This window comes from Tenebrio molitor, chromosome 9 (genome assembly GCF_963966145.1).
Source record: "Tenebrio molitor chromosome 9, icTenMoli1.1, whole genome shotgun sequence".
NCBI classification, from domain to species: domain Eukaryota; kingdom Metazoa; phylum Arthropoda; class Insecta; order Coleoptera; family Tenebrionidae; genus Tenebrio; species Tenebrio molitor.
The window spans coordinates 6059788-6075828 of NC_091054.1; the positions used below are offsets into that span (position 1 = coordinate 6059788).

General features: G+C 40.5%; 1 protein-coding gene across 2 annotated transcripts in view; it reads left to right on the plus strand.

Moving 5' to 3' along the window:
* The window catches only part of LOC138138062 (extracellular serine/threonine protein CG31145), a 112754-nt gene that overhangs the window by 86955 nt on the left and 9758 nt on the right, over window positions 1–16041 (plus strand). For both annotated transcript variants that reach the window (XM_069057791.1, XM_069057792.1), the window contains exons 5-9: window positions 535–613; window positions 8596–8688; window positions 11887–12130; window positions 12893–13086; window positions 13142–13282. In XM_069057791.1, coding sequence (XP_068913892.1) covers window positions 535–613; window positions 8596–8688; window positions 11887–12130; window positions 12893–13086; window positions 13142–13282 — 751 coding nt within the window. The remainder of the gene's footprint in view (window positions 1–534; window positions 614–8595; window positions 8689–11886; window positions 12131–12892; window positions 13087–13141; window positions 13283–16041) is intronic.

Here is a 16041-nt window from a genome sequence, read left to right on the forward strand (position 1 = left end):
AGTAACATCCACTAGTACATTGTTCTGGATAAAGCCTTTCTGTATTTTTTAATTTACTCAACGTATACATTGTTACCTGAAAGCTTTCATGTAGACACAAAGCCATCAAGTAGATGACATGGTGCATTCAAAAGCTTGCAACACGAAAGGACTGCAGACTCCAGAGACGATAAAACGCCCGCACCGTCCGGTTCACAAATAAACACATCAAAACGAAGAAAACGCTCCTCGTCATTAGAATGCGAGAATTGCAATAGCAACATTCTATGAATAATTTTCTCTGTTAACATTCGTTCTAATAAAAATTCATCGCGGCGCAAATTGAAAATGTAATTACACCAGCAATTCGCCATTTAAAAGTGTTCGAGAAAGTTTCATGAGACGCGGGAAAAACCGGATCATTCCGGACTTTCCTGCATAAACGCCTCGGCAAACTCGCAAAAAGTTAATGAAACAATAATTACTTAACTATAACGCGAGCCGAAGCGTCCGTCATTTTTTGTTCTCATGTATGTGTATATTTTTTTGTTGCAGCCCAGAAAAGCGGCGGCACACAGCTGAAACTGGTGATAGATTACCCCAACCACCTCCAGGCATTATTCAAACCGATGAGGTGAGTCCACTTTTTGCCCGAACCCCAGCGTCCTTCTTTCGTTCGATGCCGCACCAAGTGCTAACTGAATTTTGGCAGTTCTTGTACGCCGGGTTTATGATTTATGACGGAGTAGTGGTCTAATCTGGCATCGGTAATTTTTTTAAGCGCCCCCTTTCTCCCACTCTGAAAATTCGCAAACACGGTTCGTGCCGCGACAGCGACGCCTGGGGGAGAGACATCGTTTATCACCGAAAAAAATTGACGCCTATATTAATTGGCCCCGGCCCCGTAAGGTTGTTATTTTCAATTCGGTTTATTAAGTTATCATGTTTGATTAAGAGCTTTTTCCCGGAGTCTCTCGAGTCCGGAATAATTGGACTGGACATCGGTTGTTTTGATTCCGTCCGACGCGATTTGCGGTCACTCCGGGGGTAAGCTGTCGATACCTCCGGATTAACGCACTGTCAACGCTTCTCGTAAACAGGGCATGTTTGTCGTCGGAATTCTCTCCTCCTCCTCCTCCACTTCCACCTCCTCCTCCATATTTACATGAGCGATAAAACTTTTTATCTATTCGACTCGGCCTGTAATTACTGTGGTCGTGTGTCGAGGGTGGCATTGTGGAAGTTTTTCTCGTCGAGGTAACGTGTTTAATCTGTGTCACATCGGGATGACGCAGGTTTTCTTAACGACAAAAGAATGTAACGTTGCTTTAATCATTATGCCGCAATAACCGACTCAAAGGATATTAGGGACCTCGCAAGGATTCGCGCCGTTTGCTTATTACATTTAATTTATTGTCGAGGAAGATTAGTTGCCGCGAAAATAATTTATTTTCAAAGGACTTTCAGCAGCTTTGTAGCGTCGTCGGGTCCCGAGCTCGATTAAGTTCTACCGAATTAGCTTCCCATCAAGGGAACTATTGAAAGAGCGAACAGAAAAAGAAGCACCTGAGCCCCGCACAACAATAGATTTAAACGAATAATTAAAAAATAAAAATACAAACAGTATCTTTTTAGGTTTCAAAGAAATGGGTGATAAAGTAAGGCGCATAGCGTATGCAACCCGCGGCGCAGTAGTGCATAGACGGTTGACGAAAAACGCTCTAGATTTATCGGTTTGCTGTGACAGTTTTTGGTGCGTTTAATGTGTGAAAAAACTGCCGAGAAGGATCAGGAACTGGGTTAACAGGATACGCAAAACCCCACCACGCTTAAGTAGCATAATCCCTTTAATGATAATCGCGGAGAAAGCAGAAACGCCAACCGGAAAGTGTTAACTTGCTCAACCGGACATCCCCCAAAAGGGTGCAAAGTTGACACTCACCTCCCGAAACGCATATATTTCCGAATAAAATAAATAATTCAATTAGTGAGCCTTTTTAAAAGCTGCAACGCGTCCCAAACGAAAACAATAAGGTCAAAAATTGCGGAAACACGTGTCGACGTTGCGACCGAGTTAATCCTTTATTAGGACGCAAATGCGATCATTTAAATTCGTCTCTCGCCGAATTAAAAACATCTGTGCGAGTAATTTTTTTTAAAAGCACCCTCCGGCGTCGAATAATTTTATCAAAACAATTCTGGTTGGCGTGATTCGATGGAGTTGTGAGGTATAGGCGGAAGTTGCTTACGGCTGGTACGGACAAGAGAAACGAATGTAAATGCGACGCAATTGCAGGTCTTGGGGATATTAATGGCGGTAATAAGGAATCGAGGTGTATGGATTTGTAAGTTCTGTAGATGTCGAGGAGTCGACGATGTAGTCGCACTTGTGTCTTTTTTAATCTTCACAGCTGACGCTCGACATAATGGCTATGCAGTCACGTCTTTATGCTCTCGTCTCTTGTACGGGAAGAGCTCTCGGGAATTTCCTTGCTCCAATTCTGCCAGAATAAAACGAAATTTGCGATAAAAGTGCAGGGATACGACGGTTATCAGTTATACGTTTTTCAGACGTTGTTCGGTATCATTTTATTTTTGTGTTCGTCGTAAAAATGGAAAAACGAGAAGCGATGAAAATTTCAGTCGGATTATGATTCTGCACGGTGGATGCAATTCGGGGTGTTCGATACGCAACGCCATCGGATTGGATCTCGACACAACAGAGATTAAAAATCCGGTAAATGTGAATCGCGTAAATGGACATGTTGCAACGATGCAAATATGCGAGGGAGACCAACGAAATTTGAAAGCTTTCAGTAATAAGCTCATTGCGTGCCCACCGAATAATGAACGAGCGGATTATTACGAATGATAATAACCAATTCGGCTTTTAGTGAGTTGTAAACATAAGCAATAATGAAAGGAGGGTAAAAAAATTACCATGTAACATGTGATAAACCAATAACCGGTATTGGATTAATAAATTTTAGATTAGATTTTGAGGGAAACCACTTTATCAAACGTCAGTCCTGATACAATATAGAAATGAAATAAGTTCGCCGATACATAAATCAAGGATTTAACTTTTATTATAATTGGTGGGTCCGAATGCGGAGGAGACGAAAAAAAAGCAAACAAAACGATCGCTCATAAATTACTAAGCGGTTAAAGAAAAAGTTTAAATGGAATAAAATTTTTGTTGACAGTCGAATTAAGTCGCGCGCGGGGTGGAAAACGAGGACGAGAAGAGGGAAAAAAGGAGTGTGGCACGGGCATCGAGGCTCGTAATTAACAAACGAACAGCGATGGGAATTAATTAAAATTGCGGCCGGATTAAAGGACGGAACGGGCCCCCGCGTTCTGTGGGAACCCCCAAAGTGTCGGCAGTTGTAAAATCCGTACCAATTTGTCAGGTAACAATGCAGTCGTGCCAACCGCACGCCCAATCGTAAAACGGCGGCCGTGTCTGTTCAAAAAATAAACGCTTATGTTGGCGCTCGTAAAATACACGTAAAACATTCCCCGGGTTCCATTCTGGCGGTCTTAGACGACGACTCGGACGGATTCCGGTATCAAAGTTGCATGATGATCATGGCATATAAAACGGACCCTCGATCAAAGGCGGCGGCGGCGGCCGTACTCGGATCACGTGGTCGAAACGTTCGCTTGTCAAAGTTGATGCCGGTTCGAGATGGTTCTTCACAAGAATGAACCAGAAATGAGAAAGTAAGGATGAGGGGATCGATTAAAACCTTCCGGGAAATATTTCCCAACGATGTTACATGATTCAAACGTGACACGTGCTACGTAACATCAATGTATCCTTGTAACATACATATACAGGGTGTTCATTTAAATTTATCCTCAAAGTTGGCGTTGAAGAGTCGATTGTGAACTCGTCAGTCTGTGCAGTAAAAACACTAACCACGCAAAAAGTGGGGTTAGGTTTAAACAGCTGATCCGTGATCTGTAATCCGTGGTGCGTTCACAATCGACTCTCCAACACCTACATTAAGGATAAATTTAAATGAACACCTGATACATTATTTTCTAATACATTCATGTAAGGACTACTTTGGTCCCTGACGCATGTTAAAATTGATGATCATTGTTCCTCACTTTACTACAGACCACGCAAAGCAGTTTTTACCTAGGACCAAGTTATTATTTTAACGTTTGGCCACAGAACAAACATACAGGGTGTCGCAAAATTAACGTATTCCAAGTCGGGGGTCTTGTAGGGAAAAATCTCAGGAATCTCGAAAAAATAAAATAAAAAACATTTCATCATGTTTTCTTCAAATAAAAAAATATAAATGGTTGACATTCATTTTGAAATGTATGGTGAGGATATAAAATATTAAAATATAAATGAAAAGACATTTCTTGAAAAAACAGCTTTATCTGAAAAAATAAAAGTTTTATTTTTCCAATTTTTGGTCAAAAGGGAAGTACAACATAGCTAGAATATTAATCAAGTACTTTTGAACAAATATTGTCAACTTTGATATTTTTTTCAAAGTGACAGCAATTTTTTTTAACATTTTTCCTTGGTCAACAGGATGTCTCCTACTAAGCCCCGAACTCGGAATACGATAATTTTAAGACACCCTGTATAATATAGTAATGAAAAAAAAACACTACACATATGAATTGTGGTTTAAGTTGTGTTTGGGAGAAAATCTAATAGAAAATCCAACGCTATCGAAGTTTGTTAAATATGTATCAAAAACTTAATTAGATCACGTGTAACTATGACATTATTTTTTATGTAAAAAGCAACTGTACCGAATGAAAACACAACGTACAAAAACTTTATTTTAGAGTGCCTTGTAAACCCTTTGTTGCTAAGCGATCGGTCCGAAATTCTCCAAATTGCTTCGCTGTTTTCGTTACTATTCGGCCCCCTTTGCAAAGTGGTGTAATGGTTTTTGCTAAAACTGGAGTCGAAGAAACGCTCTTGCTGTTAGTGAAAATCCCGTCAAAATACACTTTGTAGTTTTTTATTTGTAAGTGCTCAAGCGATACATACGTAAATACAAATTGTGCCTTTCATAATTTGTTAAGACGTTCATTATTTATAACACGCAATTTCTAACGGAGACCCAACAGAGATGTAACTGGAGGTGGTGGGATTACATTTTGGGGGATTAAAACGTTGAAGGGAGCCTCTCGCCCCATATTTTTCTGCGGCGGATAAGCCGAGGTCGACTTTTTAATAGTCTCGGATGACGTATCCTGGAAACGAAGGACCCTAATCGAAAACGGTTTATTAAATTGGATTCTCGCATTTATACCGGCAAGGACGCTCCGAAGTGATATCCTTACAGAATTATCGTCACGTAGAGACAAACTGATACAATTTTTTATCCGAGTCTCCGCTTCCGGACACAATGCCGCCGTGAATACCCAACGAAAACACCAAGAACAAGAACTTAAGCCCCGATAATAACTTACCTTCGGTTATTTTTTTGTTCGGTGGTGGTGTTTCTGTTTTTTTTTCGTTTTCGAGCCCGACAGTCCCAGACCCGTAAATTAAAATAAAAAAGTCAACGGCAACGTGAGGCCATCAGGCCATTCTTTATCTGTGTTAGGAGTCAAGTCTATATTTTGGCGAGGACATTAGAAGACAAGGTGCGATATGGAAATTACCGCTTTCGCAAACTGAACACGTACGCCCTGGCCCGATTCGTTATCTCGGCTCATCCAGTGGCGCACGTCATATTCCTCCACCACCGTCATCACAAAAACATAATGCCGCTCTCTCCCACCTCGCGTATAAAAATCACATTTTAAATTACCTAAGGGAGTCGAGGACATTTTTTCTGGATTTTTTTTTTTGAGGAAGACGCATTAACAAAGTCGTTTTCGATTCGAGGACTCGTCTGAGCTTTTAATGCGAGAAATTACAAAACCACTAGTCACGTGAAGTCCATTAGTGAACGTTTAATGAGTTCAGAATTAGATTTTTTTTAATGAGGAATCAAGAATTAAAATGTGAATTTATTTCTGTAAAATTTGTATTTAAAACAAAACTAGAAAAAATGTCAATGGTGTTTTATTGAAAATAAATTAATTACACATTGTGACATACTGTAAGTAGAGAATTCAGTGTTCACATCTAAAATTGTGAAATTGATGTTAGTGAACAGTGACTAGTCACTAGTGGTAAATTACAAAGTAACTATTTATTACACAAAATATCTGAATCAGAGGAACACAACGATCACTTTGATTAGAGCCACAAAGTAGACAAAAAATCGAGACGATGCACTGAGAATGTAGCTTTTCGTAGAATTGTTGGCCCATTTTTTAAAATTCATGAGTGATTTTCTGGTCAAACTTTTGACATTCAAATTCAGTGCTCTTATGTTACAGTTTTGACTGCAGAAGTCAGCTGAAATGTCAGTAATTTCGTTCCCCCACAAATTAATATCAGAAAAATTGTGATTATCAAAGACTCCAGCCGGTAAAGCTTTCAGTTTATTGTTTTTTAGGTCTAAAGATATATTTCGAGATACTAAACCATCAAACACGACTTTATCTATATCCGTAATTTCGTTAAAAGATAATCGAATGTTTGCTTCTTCTTCGGAGAAAAATCTAAAATTCTGTGCGTCTAGTTTTTTAATTCCGTTGTCTCTCAAACCCAAATAACACATTTTTGGTAACAGCGCGAACGCGTTTGAGTTCAAAAAAGCCAAAAAATTGCAGCTCAAATCGATGCTGCACAAGTTCGCCAAGTCAAAGAAAGCTTCATCTTCGAGGGTCTTTATTCCGTTCTCGCTTAGTGTAATGGTTATTACATTAACATGCCTGAAAGTGTGCTTTCGTATTACCAACATCTTGTTGTGCACAATTTCGATTTCGTCAAGCTCTTCATCCCGAAGAAAATCTTTTTCGATGGCGGCAACCTCGCAATTATTTATGGAAATTTTGTCGATTTTTTGTGATAAATTAAACATTGAGTTGCACAGTTTTGTGATGTATTGATTTTTGATGATAATCCGGCTTTTAGTCTCCGACGCTGTTACGAGAGTTGCATTTTTAGCCGTAGTTACTTGTCGAGGATTTCCATCAATAAAGACACTATATTCAAAGGTAAAATTTTGACACGCTGTAGACAACGTAACTAGATACACAAGTAAAAAGCACACTTCCCACATCTTTTGTGTTTAAAGGAACTGTTACTACTGCATGTATTGTCTTCACAACTTATATATGCTTGAAATTATTGCAACAACAAAGCTTTTAGTGCTTTTTGTTTTTTTTGCTGCGTCATTACAATACTCTAGAAGGGTTGACATTTAAAATATTATCATCAATTCTAACCAGTAAGTTGCATCATGACCGTTTGGGTAGTATCTTTGTTCATAATTAATTTCGAAATTGTAAGTACGTGGAGGGGTAAAAAATTGTGCAGGGTTGATTTCATCAACCCCTAAATCTACAAGATGCCAAAAAAAATTCGGTCTGCTTGTTAAAGTTATATCATCTATTGCGATTATTTTTTACGAAACGTTTGGTTGATTCTACGTGGCAGTTATTTTAAGCGTTTGCACTTTTTATTGTATAAATTATTGTCCCATCGTAGTTGGCATTGAAAACCCACACAAATAGTTGGATGTGCCGTCAGCCTCGCAACGTAAGACAGATTTCCACTACCGCCAGGAGCGCCACTTTGGTCTCACTCATGTTATGGGGCTTGCGGCACTTTCAACTACGTCGCCAACGCCTACTGCGATGGGACAATCATTTATAATGCCCCTGTATTTTTTACTTCATGGCAAGTTGATGGTAGTCTATAGGATATTTTCAGAAGAAATTTGCAAACTGTGCAACTGTGAAAGAGCTCGAATTGCTCTAACTTGATGCCACAACTCTTTCGCGAAAATTTTAAGGTACAAGATCCTCAGTTTCGTAAACAATCAACATGAACATAATAGACCAGAGAAATTCCGGTGTGCTCGTGACACTCTGCACGTTTAGCGTCTGACATCTTCAAAGATCAAGATTTGGTCTGACGCAAAAGAACCATTCTGAAACAGAAGCCAGATACGGAATTAATTTCAGACAAGTCAATCGTCTTTCACCTGAACATTTCGAAATAGTTTTAGTTTATTGATTATGCCAGGAACGTGCTTTTAACTTGTGACAAGTTGTTAGATGTTGTCGGTAGACTCCGGGAATGCAACCGACATCTTGATGTGTAGCTTCAGTTTCAACTCATAATACCCATCACGAGTTTGAAAGTATCACCGAGTCATAAATTTGTCGAGTTAAAAGAGAAACGTACATAAGCACGACTTTCGGTGGATGGTCCGGGTCACCCTCTTCGCCATAATCGGCCCTCATTCCCCGAACGAGAGCGCCAAAGCGACGATTTAATTAAAAACCAGCGCAGCTCTCTAGTGCCTTTATCGGCATTTCGGTATTCCCGCCGTTCCACCCTAACACAATTCACCTTATTCTTTTTGTTAGAGGCAAACGTAATCAGGCAAATCTTGGTGGTCTATCACGAAAGAGCGGTTGTTTATTCACTTGTGGCTTCCTGGAGCTGCACGCGCCTCCTAAACGTGACACGTTTCTCACTGTGTGTGTGTGTTTTTGTTGCAGGTTCCCGAGGGAGCAGCAGACCCTTCCCAATCACTTCTACTTCACGGACTACGAACGCCACAACGCGGAGATTGCCGCCTTCCACTTGGACAGGTACGAATTTATAGTGAACTTTAGATTTTTCGAACGTTAAGCTTTAACTCTACACTCTTCGTAATCGGATCGGCGGAAAGTTTGCACGCACGTGCGAAAACCAGTTGTAAATATCCGGGGTACGCCCTCGCCGGAGATGGTCACCGAGTATTTGTCTCGTCCGCTCGAATTTTTCCGATCCCCCCCTCGTAAAGTCAGAATTTAAAATCACTTAAGTCGACACTCGATTGTTCCTAATTGAAAATCGATCCGCCGTTTGATCAACTTTTAAAAAATATCGAACCATTTACTTTTCATTCATTCGTGGAAAACTTTCTGATTGGAAAAAGTTTAGATTTAACGACTGTTTCCGAATTAAGTCAATAAAAATAAAATACTGAATAATGAAAGGGGAACTGTTATTGGAACAGACTTCTATTATCCAATTCCCTCGAAAGAAACAACTTCACTATTATTTTTGATTATTTATTAAATAATTCGCTTCGCGATCAATAAACGATGTCACTTAGATTTGTAAATATTTATCGAAGAACGCCCGAGGTTGTAACTCGTCTAATTGAAATCCGATTGTAATAAATTATGCGTCAGATAAAATAGTCGAGAAAAGCATCAAAATTCATAGCGTTTTAACAGTCAGAACACGATTGGAACATTTTAATTTGGACATAACTGACCCTGGCAAATGCACCGTTCGATTAATTATGAAACTTGATTTGCTTTTTATTCAAAATAATGGATTTTGTTGGTTATGAAAAGATATTGTACAAAGATGACAAAGGCATTTACGCATGAATTGCAGAGAACAAAGTGAAAAATTAATAAAATAGCTTGGGATGGAGTAATGCACAAAGAGAAAGAACAAAGGAGTAAAAGAGATAAAACACAACAAACATTAATTGAATTCGGAGAGGACGGAGAGCAACTATTAAAAATATAAAAATGACATTGCAGGAAAAGTGAAAAACGAAGATGGAAACAACAGCTACAATAATACAGACATGGCAATTAAAAAATACAATTGCAATTAACAGTATGATGCACTATTAGCAAAAAATACATGAAAAGACGAAGGAAGGGGAAAAGAACAATAAAAAGCAAAAACATATACATAATTAAATAAATAAAGAAAGGAGTCCTTCTGTATAGGTCTAAGGATCCTTCAGGGATGCTATGTATTAGAGAAGGATTTCTGTTTCAAAACCTAAGACAGTTCCACCCTGTTATTTGAAGAGCCAAAAAAAATCAGAAAAATCGTAAACTGATGGTGTAACCACTACATTCTCCGGATTTGTCACCCATCGAAAAAACTTATGATGAATTGAACCTACAAGTGCGGAAACGAATCATTATCATCGTCCTTGAAGATTAAAATACTAAAAACAAAATCTTGATTAATTTTTTAATACCTTACGAACTCTGATTTGTTTCCTTTGCGTTATTTTCAAAAAACATTTTTTGATTAAAATGCTTTTTTTCTGCTCCTTGTAAATAATAAAAAAATGCACATACATACTATTAGGTAATGTTAATTATCCACGACCGTGAGTCATGACTCATTTACTCCACGGGTTGTGACTAATCGCAAAATTGCATTTGTAACATCATCGCGTAAACGATGTTACAATTATGTATTTTGAAATATCATAATTTACGAGTCGAACTTTTGTTTATTAATAGTAGTTTATTTGACGAGTTTGTGTGTAAATTGGGCCTTTTTTGGCACGCGTGAGCCATTTTAAAACGCGAGTGAAACGAGCGTTTTAAAGGCCCACGAGTGCCAAAAAAGGTCCAATTTACACACGAACGAGTTGAATACAACGTTTTTTTGTTCGACGAGCCCCTTAAAGGCTCCAAATCGCTTAAAACCTTTAAAATTAGCTTGACGTTTCATTTTGACAAGTTGTGACATTTATCAAAATCCGTTCACATAGGAGAAAATTCTCAAATTCTGACAGTGTCGAACAAAAAAAAATAAATAAAAGTTTTATAGAAAAAATGATGAAATCTGTATAATGTAAAAAAAAGTATCGCATTTTACTCGCATGTAATGGCTATTACTCACTCACTCCGATGATTACAGCCCTCGTCTGCGGCAGGCGCCACAAACTTCACCCTCGTGAGTAATAGCCATCATTATACTCCCATTGAATGATATGTATTTCTACTAATAAGACACTTACGTATAATGTTTTTATTAAAAGTGCTTATTAGGGTATGAAAAAAAAGCAGCAATTTACCAATAATCGTCTGGTTAAATAAGTGGGGAAACCATTTCTTATATTTGGAAAGGAAAGGACAAGAACAGTAGTAATATCGCTAGAATTACAGAGTCTGTTTAAAAAATAAAAGACCAATTAGAGCAACTGTAGTTTATTGCTTATAAGGTGAATGCTCGGGAAAATAAACAAAATAAGACCACCAAGGAATATTATATTCCCGTGTTTGCGAGAACAGGAAAATTCCGGGACGACGTTGTCGTGCAGAAAACTGCATAATTTTGTTTGTTTGTTAATTTTGTACGTATAATTTCCCAATTAAAATGTAAATGGCCACCGTGTACATACATTAGCGTAACCTTCAGCCGGAGCGACTGAAGCCTTGAAAATCCAGATAAAGTGTCATTAATAAATCACGAGAAATCGTGTCTGGCACGTGTAAATAATATTGACAGACACATCAGTGGCGACATTTTTTTCCAAATTAGCCTCTTCGACACAATGGTCGTGGCACAATGGCCCCATCGCCACGGCCGGTCGTTACATCTCTACGCGTAAAATATTAACAATCACATCGAAAGTTTTGACGAGCGCTTCGCATAATGGTGACTCTTCATGAAAAATAAATCGGCGAATGTAAAGTCTGGGTTGCCCGCGGACACCCCCGGTTTGCTTTTATTTGCGCTTTATTAAGAGCACCCAACTTTTCACGAGCGCACTCCCTTAATGACGCGACGGACGTGGAACCAGGAGATGTCAAATAAAGAAGTAAATAAGTAATAATGCGGGTCGCGTTACGCCACCCACTCCGAAGGGAACTTACAAGTTGCGACCTCCGCGACGTAATCCTCAGCCCACCAACAACTTGCCAAAAGGATCAAACACAATTCCGAATGACAAATTGGTCCGAGTCGGCGTTAAGTTTACATGACGAATGGGGTCGATTTTTCACGGTAATTAATATCGGTCGACGGTTTTCCAGGCTCCTGGGCTTCCGAAGGGCCATGCCCGTGACCGGCAGATTGCTCAACATGACCACCGAACTGTACCAGAAGGCCGAAGGGGATCTGCTCAAGACGTTCTTCGTGTCGCCGTCCGATAACCTGTGCTTTCACGGCAAGTGCACCTATTATTGTGATACTTCGCACGCCATCTGCGGAAATCCCGACAGTTTGGAAGGAAGCTTCGCCGCCTTCCTGCCCTCCAACGAGATCGCCGCCAGGAAGGTAACGTCGGACCGCTTTATCACGTTCCGAGAGACGTTTTTTAATTACACGATTTGCAATTCATCGCGGCGATAATGAGCCGCACCGACAAACCGAAACTTTTTATTCTGTCACCGTGTAAAGAAAAAACAAGCCCTCGAGCGTTCGACATCAAGGAGGTCCTTTATTGTGTTCTTTTTTTTTAACCACAAAACATTTTACTGTAGGACTGTCTTTTGTAACGCTTGTTTGTAATATAATTTTCACTTTCGCTCATCGTTTTTCGCTCACTGTTTTTTCTTTGGACAAAGTCTAGTCATTCTTTTGAATGAAAGATATTTTTCAAATCGTCATAAATGTTGAAAAAAAACAGAAGACATTTCTGTGGCAAACGGAGCGCGAGTGCTTATCAAAATTTATAAAACCGCCTTCAAATCTCATCGGTGTGTGGATGAATGTAAACATTTAAGCGCATCATCCGATTATCCATTCTTCCTTTAATCCCTGGCGCCTTTTATTTTTATTTCCGGCAGCTCGGTGAAAGAGGCCCGCCTGATGCGGACCTCGAATCCGGCAAAAAATTTGCTGTTTTTCGCCGACGGAGACGCGGCCGTATTAATCTCGTGGAATTATTATCTCCCTGTTTATTCCGCGTCGACACTAATAAATAAGAATAAAAGAGGATTCAACGTTGAGTAGACCAAATTACATCGCGTCCTATCTTTAAATGAAATCTGTTCTCATTTTTTTCACGATGTGATCTTTGTAATTCGGCCGTTTCAGGTATGGAGACATCCTTGGAGGAGGTCCTACCATAAACGCAGGAAAGCCCAATGGGAGACCGAAGACAATTATTGTTCCTTGGTTAGGGAAATACCCCCGTACGACCGCGGCAGGAGGCTCTACGACCTGATGGACATGGCCGTGTTAGACTTCCTGATGGGCAACATGGACAGACATCATTACGAGACCTTCAGGTTAGTTTAGACGTCGATTCGTCGTCTTCGAGATTAACCAGGTCGGCGATTGCAGACTGTTCGGGAACGACACCTTCCCGCTCCACCTCGACCACGGACGGGGCTTCGGCAAGCCCTTCCACGACGAACTGTCCATTCTGGCCCCGATCTTGCAGTGCTGCATGCTGCGACAGTCGACGCTGCAGACGCTAGTCACGTGAGTGTCCAAAAAAAGAATTAGTTTCGTCCGATGGACGCGTGCCAAACACCGCATCCAGCTCGGTCTGCTCCCGACAGGGCTTTAATAAATTCCCAAGGTGTGGGTTGCGTGGGAGCGGAATTTTCCGGCGGATTACGTTTCCGCCTAAATAATTGATCTTAAACTCGCGAGATTGAAAGCTCCTTTGCGGTGGCGACTTTTGAGCCCGTCCGGCCACGACGATCGAATCTTTTTCCGGCTCAGTCGGCGATTCTGAAAAATTAAAAGCTCGACAGTGCTCAAATCGAAAATCCTCGAACCACTAAAGGCGCATAAAAGTTGCAGGCAGGGTCGTCGTATCTCGTCCTTTTCATCTTTTTCAACGCGGCAGCTTATCTTAAACCATTTATAATAGTTTTCGAGGAGCGTCGCCTCGAGCTTTTAGCGAGCTTTGATGGAGGGCCCCGACGTATCGCTATTTATTTACGACTCCAGAATTGAAATAATTGTCCCGGCGACTAGTCGAGGACTCGACGCTCGTCATGCTCGGCACCGGGGACCGTTAAACTCCCGCCTAAAACATGCATAAGGCCTTAAGCCGCCCCCGGGTTGAATAAACACTACACCATTTCATAAAAGTCAATTTCCTGTTTGCTCGGCCCGGCTCGACGACTCGCGTTATCCTAGACGTCTTGTTTGCGCGGTGCAGGAAACCGTTTCGAATTTTGAATTCGTCAGGATTTAACTAGGATATCCGGTTTAATTTATCGCCGAGCGCCGAGCTTTTTCGGTTTTGTTCCCGCCAACAAGAGTCGAATCGGCGGCTACGTGTCCTCTTTCCGTTCTACTTCTGTGTTTAATACTGCAAACTTCTCCGGCGCTAAACTTTCCAAATCATGTAAGTTTAGGGATGTACTTCGCGTAAATAAAACACAAGTAGTTCTCAGAAGTAAGTCGGTAGCAATTTTGAGGGGCAAGATCGAGACAAGAGCACCCCACTCCCCAAATCCAGGCACCTTCGACGCCACTGTCTACGAACTTTCTCGAACGGAGAACAACGTTGCATCTCGACGACACATCACGAAACACTTTCAATACATTTTTTTGTTGTTTCGTTCAACTCATTTTTAATGATATTTGCTTTGCAAGTTCTGACCTATCACGCTCAGGGATGGGTGGCGATAGTTCAGTTTGAGTTTCAAAATTGCCTCACAGTCGTTTTTTAAAATTCTATAAACTGATTCGGGCACGAATAACATGCATATGCACCGGTTCGTACGAAAATGACGTCGACTTTTTTTTCAAATGTAATACTATGGTTTTTGTGCCCGCTCCATTTGTATTTTTCTGTCGCCACCTTTTCAATGTTTCTTTCAAATTGATGTTTGCGCAAGACGTACTCCAACTTTTTCAATATCAGAATCACATTTTTAAGAAGGCTGGATAAAATCCTTTCCGGATACCTGCGTTACGTACAGATCCGAATGGAGGGTTTAGTCGGGGCTCATAAAAAACATAAAACCAACTCGTTACATTTCCTTACATTGAGATATAAATTGTGAACCAATCACTGATATAAAACGACAAAATCTCCTTGTTTGTAAGCATTTGTCGATTCTCTATACCTAAAGCCATAACGGAGATATCTGGTCCTTCGAGTCGGATATCAACGTATCCAATCTAATTTTTATCCAAATAACACAAACAAACCACACGGTTTCGGAAGTATCTTTTTTTGTGTTTCGCCTAATCGAATCACGTTCCAATTACGCCCCCTTAAAATGAAATTAAATTTTAATTCAGAAACGCGGCTTCTACTGGATAATTAAAAAAAAGTGTAGCATAATTGGTTGCATAACCTCATCTATTTTGTATGCGTATCTTCGTCGGTCGGTAATAGCCTGTTAACCACGAGGCAAACCGGCATCGATCTTTGCCTGACAAAAATGAGTTTATATTGAAACTACATCCAACATTAAATACGAGCGTGACTGGAAACGGACCGACTTAAATTAGCCGTGGCACCGCCTTAACCCTATAGGTCGCAGGAAATCTGTTATTTATATTTAAATCGCCCCAATGGAAGTGTCAGTCTGAATTCAATTTAGCCGTCTTGATAATTTCTATTCCGTTAAACACGCTCCGCCATTGATCATGAAGGAAAAAAAGAGAATCGATGGAAGAACACGAGTCGGAGGCATCGTCAATTGGGAGTTGGGTTCGACGAGGAAGCCTCGAGAGTCCCGCCTTCGGGTGGTAGTTCCACGTTGGAGATTTTTAATTGCGCCCTTATAGATCCCGTTAATTTTATGTGAGACAGGAATAACGGGAGAATGTCTGGCAATCGCGAGTGGCTCCGAGCTATCTCTTGGGAATCGACCAAACCGGCCTCTTAATAGAAAACCGTAGTTTGAGATTCGCGTGTAACGATAGCCATTTACGCTAATTGCATTCGGAAGAAAGAACTTGGAAGGATAAAGGGAACGTCGAAACGGCGTTCCGTGCATCGTCGGCCATTTTACGGCCAAAAAGACTCCGACATGTTATGCTACATGTGCAGCTTGCGTCCCGAATAAATTGCAAGTTTCTGTCACTGCAGGCGAAACCGAAGAAACCTGATGCGCAGAATCGAAAGAACGCAGTCGTACCAAAAAAAATTGAGTTAATTCTGCGTTAAATTCTTAATTGTGTCCGCTGTCCTCATCTTTCTCTTGGGTTTTTCGTTTTTTTCGTCCGGTGCGAATCCTCCGGGCCAATCCTACATAAATCACTTCGTA